Source organism: Sinocyclocheilus grahami, unplaced genomic scaffold, assembly GCF_001515645.1.
Source record: "Sinocyclocheilus grahami isolate Dianchi unplaced genomic scaffold, SAMN03320097.WGS_v1.1 scaffold295.1, whole genome shotgun sequence".
NCBI classification, from domain to species: domain Eukaryota; kingdom Metazoa; phylum Chordata; class Actinopteri; order Cypriniformes; family Cyprinidae; genus Sinocyclocheilus; species Sinocyclocheilus grahami.
Window position 1 is genome coordinate 220,785 of NW_015505474.1, and position 6,367 is coordinate 227,151.

Below are 6,367 nucleotides of genomic sequence, written 5' to 3' on the forward strand. Positions count from 1 at the left end.
TATTTATTTTCAAACTTTTTTTACATTTTAATCTGGACTACAACATGCCCTAGATATTGTTTGAAAGTGTTCTGATTCTTTGTCGTTCGGTCACACTTTACATTAGGGCTTCATTAGTTAACATTAGTTAACTCATTAGTTAACAAACTGCCAATGAAAAATTCATCTGAACATTCATTAATTTTAGGTATTCCAATATTTAATAACATGTTCAAATCGAAAGTTGCAACTGTGTTATTTAACGAGCTAACATGAACTAAGACTTGAATTTTTTTAACAAAGATTTAATAACTTCTGTAGCAAATGTAGCTATTGCTCGTTGTGAATGTTAATGCATTAACTAAGGTTAACTAATGAGGTCTTATTGTAAAGTGATACCTATTGGTCTTTATAGTTCTTTTGCACTTTAATCTGTGTAAAACTTAACTTTATACATTTTTCTGTATTGCTTTATTGCATTTAAATGTTCAGTTATTTTTGTTATTAGAAAAGTTATTAAACCTGTTATACTGTATTATGAGAGCACTTTTTTAAAAACTAAATTTTAATACTGTGATAATACCGTATACCGTGATAAAAGCATTAGCAATTAATCGCAACATGAAAATGTGATACCGGCATATCCCTAGTTATAACACATACCAAGTTTGGTCTAAATACGCCAAACCATTACGGAGATATAGCCTCACATCCATTTTTGCATGCTTTTTTTGTCAAATTCGTTTGCGCGTTATTCGAGAACGGTTTGACGAATCAACTTGAATTCTATAACTTTTTGCCAGCATGGTCGGAAGATGATCTGAGACAATTTTGGTGAAAATCGGACGAACCGTCTAGGACGAGTTTGTAATTTTCCTTCTGTGCCTTACGCTTCAAAAGTTATTAGCATAAACATGATTGAAAGTTTGGACAAGTGGTGGCGCTAGAGAGTTTGAGTTAATAGGAACGCCAAAGGATACAATAGGTGCCTACGCACCTTCGGTGCTTGGCCCCTAAATATTTAAGAACAAAAACTAATAAAAATGACAAAAGCACACAAAATTAAACATAAAACTCAACATTACATGGAAAAGTTTAAATGAAAATGAGAAATGTTGCCTTGGCAAATAAATGAAATAAGTTTAAGTTGAAGCACTAAAATTATTATCTGGAAATAAATAAAAACTAAAACTGAAATAAAAATAAATGAAATCTAAGTAATTATGTTTAAAAAAAACAAAAACGAATATAACTGACAAAAGCATATAACAAAATTACTAAAAATGAAAATGCCAACACTGAAAATGTAAAAATAAACATGAATTAAAAATATTAATAAAAAATAAAATGGTATATAAATAATACTAAATTAAAGTCTGTCACAAAATTGTTAGATTTATGCAAAAACAATACAAAACTGTAATTAAATAAAAATATCCCACTCAGGAATGTTCTGGGTTAAATCAGTGAATGAAAACAAGAATACAAAAAAGCGTGCACATCCCAAATCCCCGAAGGCTCGGGTGCAGGACAAAAAATAAGATCAATACAAACAAAACAAAAAATTGTCCGCACACTGATAAGACTGCTCCCAAGGAATTTCTTGGTTCAACGTTTCGACCATCAGGTCTTCATCAGGCACAAAATAAATAAAAACACAAAATCAATCAATCGATCAATAAAATAAAAGTAAACAAATAAAAACCACAATTGACAGAATCTGTGGTAAGTTTCCATCACCATAGGAAATATTTTTCCTTTATTTATTTTTAAAACAAAAACGTGTCTTCCCTTTTCCGATTGTGTCTAAAGTTTCAAAGTGTAAAAACAGGCCAAAAATGATCTGCTCGTCTATTGATAAAGCAGAAACATGCTTTAACCCCATCTATCTCTCACAGCTGTATAATGGGGTTTGTGACCAAGGACCGAACTAAAGCTCTGCTCTATGACAAACATCCCGGGACGTTTCTGTTGCGCTTCAGCGAGAGCAATCGCGATGGAGCCATTACGTTCAGCTGGGTTGAACACGACGCAAACGGTGAGACTTTCCTTCACTCTGACACACTGTGGAACAACAAAAAATACATTTGGTCTTGAAATCAAAACGTCCAAAAACAACAAATTTAGATATGGGTTTTGCTTAAACTTTGGATGGAAATCAAACCCATTTTGCAAATGTAATGCTCATTACTTGGGTTTGGTGTTGTGTTTATTTAGAAGAGCCACAGATTCGCTCCGTGGAGCCCTACACGAAGAAGGAACTCTCTGCCGTCTCACTTCCCGACATCATTCGAAACTACCGCGTGATGGCCGCCGACAACGTCCCGGAAAACCCTCTGCGCTTCCTATTTCCCAGTATACCCAAAGATGACGCCTTCAAAAAATACTACTCCAAACCTACCGACAGTAAGAAACACACAGTCGTAAACTATATAAATTATGAATAAATGTATAAAAGAATGTACATAAACATTTGTTTATCTAGAGCAAGAACCAATGGATGTGGACAAGAAGTTACATGAGGGATACATCAGCACCACTCTCATCTCCATCTCTGAAATGTAAGTCAATATTTAACCCACTTATTGCATGGTGGTCAAAAATGGTCAATTTTTGTTTGTTTTTTTATTTCAGTGAATGTAATCTAGCATAGCGTTAGTTCTGGCAGGTCACGTTAGTCAAGCTCGCATCAGCTGACTCTCAGCTGATCCCCATCAACCTATGGGAATACGACACCTAAGTATTCATATACAGTATAAGGTCCCGCAGTCGTATCAGCAGTTTTCGCATTGCTCAATAGCTAATTACCCTCCTCCATCCCCAGCTCCTCCTCTGTCAGTAAGGATTCAGCCTTCTGATTCTCCTTTGAATCGGACTAATTCTAAAATGTGTACATAACATTATTGAACTTAACTGATATCTGCAATACATTTATGTTGGTTCTGTTCTGTTTACCCTGGGGGGTTATCGCTGCTCTCCCTGCTCTCATCCATGCTAGGCTGCATGGATGCGCAGGGAGTTTTTGCCCAGAACGGAACCATACCGCCAATCCAAACCGTATGCTATTTGTCAATCATCTTTGACGATAGTGGTCCTGACAGAACTATGTTAAACTATTTAAAATTTTGTATTTTTAGGGGATTTTATGGTACTAAATTATATTTATGTAATAGTTATGATTCATTTATTACCCGTTAACCACTTTTTGAGCATAGACCTGAAAAGGAAATTTCTAACTTAAACTGTCATAAATCTTGAATGCTTTGGAGCACAGAAGACACTTGGAGAAGATTATTGCTGAAGTGAAAAAAAGTTAAATAAAGTTAAGTGACACTAAAAAAAAAAAGCTAAAGAAGTTTATTATGAAAAATGCACAAAGTATTATTTCTAAATTTGATATCAAATGTCTATTTTCCGAAACATATTTCACACTAAAACTGTATAAAAATCAACGGCATAAATCTAAACAAGTTGCGTTCCAAATTTGAGGTTAGTATCGCAAAAAATGAGCTGGCAACAAAAACAAAAGATTTTGTTTGTCTGCAGTACCAAATGTTTCCACTAGATGAAATTCACTTCCCAATTATCTTTTTTCAGGACCATTTAACCGTTTAGAATAATGTCCGTGATGTTTGTATTCACATAGCAAGTGCCAAAACCTTTACCAAGTTTCATACCATTTCAATGAAGTAAAAAAAATTCCAAACAACCAAAACGTAAAATATTTCGGTCAGAAATGACCAAACAGCTTCAAAGTGTTAAAGCTGCAACTCCCACAATGTGACATTTCTGTGTTACCAAACAGGATTGCAAAAATAACCGCTTCATTTTATGCTTAATTAATTACTGCTTAATTAAATGCTTCATTTTAGGAAGCCGCAAGACTTTAACACCACACTCATGCCAATGTCACCTGAGGTTTATGGCGAGCTGGAACGCATGGTATGAAAAATGATAATTATACATTTACAATAACAATTGACGCAATACTATTAACAGCAGTTATTCTCTCCATTTCTCTTTATTTTAGAACAGATTCGATACATTAAATTTTGAGGTAGAGTACTATTATTCATATATATATATATATATATATAAATATAAAAATTACATTTAAATAGATGCTGATACTGTTTTTTTCCCCCACAGCCCTCAGACTTAAGTCTCTCTTAAGTGACCTGAAAGGACAGATGATGCAGAAAAGTAGAAATGTTTCCTTCGTTCAGTGTTTTTTTCTTGTAATAATGCAAATGAAAGGGGAACATCTAGTCGAGGTATAGCCACTGGTTTTGGTAGTCCTCTTTTTCATTCTAGCGTTATTAGAAAGACACTGTCTACGCTGTCAGCTATAGCATAAAGACAACCAAATTATCCCCCTTAGTAAAGCTACTGTTACCGCCGCACTTATTCTAGAAACCTTTTTAGACAGTGAAGTTGTGTATGAAAGCACTTCAGATGCCAAGTAACTGAAAAGGGTGAAGAAAGTGAATGAAAAAGCTAGATGGATGAATTTCACACAAACTTATTTTCTGTAAAGAAAATGAAACCTATTTTTAGGACTATTTAGTTTAATCCAGATTTTCTTTACAGTAATGCAAACAAATATTTAATTTAAATGAATGTGAATAAAACTTTTAATTTGAAAACATTTACATAACAGCAGTGTATGTCGTACCAACTTTAATTATTGTAGTACAGGAATTCGACTGTAATAATAAAAAAATAACTGTATTACAGTAATAAAATACATTATGAGAATAATGGGAATGAACATTTACACATTATTGTAAATGGGAGAGGAAATGTGCTGAACTGTCATAAAAAAAAAGTCATAATGCAAAAAATAAAACAGAAATGGTCCTAAAATAGGCTCTCTTTTCTTTAAGCAAGTTTAAGATCCTGAGTTTCCTTTTAAACTAAATCACACAACAAATCCACATCCTGGATTTAAAATGTATTGCAGAAGAAGCAAAGGTGACACTGCAACCCAGTTTGGATGTTTCTTTTGTTGGTTTTCCACATAATTATTCATGAGGCAATTGCTGTAAGACTTCCAGTATGCTTAAGTATTGAAAAATGTTCCTGTTCAAAAATACAGGAACTTCCTGTAGTACAATAAACAGCCAGATACGAAAATTGTCATTTTGGTGCTTTAAAATTAATTTCACTGACACTTAACTAATGTTAATAAATTCAAACTTAGTGTAAGTTATATCGGTTTGAAATACCATACATTTTTGTAAAAAATCGAGCGGGTGAAAATGGTCTTTCAAGTGCTTTGAAGTAATCTCGGTAACAATTTACAGTAAGTTTCAATTTGTTAACATTAAGCAGATAATTCAGAGAATTCCTGTAGTACAATGAAAGTTCAGGTATGAAAATGGTCAGTCTAGTGCTCTGAAGTAATTTTTGTAGCACGTTACAATAAGTTTCAATTTGTTAACATTAAGCAGATAAGTATCAAATACAGGGAATTCCTGTAGTACAATGAAAGTCCAGGAACAAAAATGGTCCTTCTAGTGCTTTAAAGTAATTTTGGTGACACTTCACTAATGTTAACAACTAAAGTATAAAGGCACCAAAATACAGGGAATTCCTGTAGTACAATGAACCGGCAGGTAAGAAAATGGTCCTTCTAGTGCTTTAAAGTAATTATGGCGACAGTTTACAATAAGTTTCAGTTAATATTAGTTAAGCATACAGGTATCAAATACAAGGAATTCCTGTAGCACAATGAATGGGTGCTCTTGGTGCTTTAAAGTAATTGTAAAGTAAGTAACATTACAATAAGTTTCAATTTGTTAACATTAGTTAGATGCTATCAAATACAGGAAATTCCTGTAGTACACTGAACAGGCAGGTATAAAAATTGTCCTTCTAGTGCTTTAAAGTAATTTTGGACACACTTTACAATACGTTTCAATTCGTTACCATAAACTAAACTTATTGTAAAGCATATAGGTATCAAATACAGGAAATTCTTGTAGTATAATGAATGGTCAGGTGGAAAATGGTCCTTCTAGTGCTTTGAAGTAATTTTGGTAAGACTTTACAATAAGTTTCATTCGTTGACATTAAGCACATAGATATCAAATACAGGAAAATAGAAAAAGGTCCTTCTAGTGCTTAAAAGTAATTTCAGTAACACTTCACAATAGGTTTCAGTTAGTTAACATTAGGTAGATGTGTATCATGAATTAACAATCAATAATACTTTTACAACATTTATTAATCTTGGTTATTTGTTCATTTTTACAGATATTAATTCTCTACAGATTCTACATTTTAATTAGATTTTAAATTAATAGTACAAAATATCTTGAACCAATATGAATTAACAAATGAACAAGAATATATTTTTTAATTGCTTAGATTAATAAATTATGTT

At 32.8% G+C, this 6,367-nt stretch overlaps 1 protein-coding gene across 2 annotated transcripts in view; it reads left to right on the forward strand.

Annotated features, from left to right (window-relative positions):
* stat1a (signal transducer and activator of transcription 1a) overlaps positions 1-4,807 on the forward strand; it is a 15,922-nt gene extending 11,115 nt beyond the window's left edge. The window contains exons 20-25 of one of the 2 annotated variants that reach the window (XM_016292976.1): positions 1,878-2,017; positions 2,197-2,385; positions 2,465-2,540; positions 3,852-3,921; positions 4,010-4,036; positions 4,129-4,807. In XM_016292976.1, the coding sequence (XP_016148462.1) occupies positions 1,878-2,017; positions 2,197-2,385; positions 2,465-2,540; positions 3,852-3,921; positions 4,010-4,036; positions 4,129-4,152 (526 nt within the window). In that variant the 3' untranslated portion in view covers positions 4,153-4,807. The remainder of the gene's footprint in view (positions 1-1,877; positions 2,018-2,196; positions 2,386-2,464; positions 2,541-3,851; positions 3,922-4,009; positions 4,037-4,128) is intronic. The other variant, XM_016292977.1, reaches the window with a different exon arrangement.
* Positions 4,808-6,367: the final 1,560 nt, after the last annotated feature.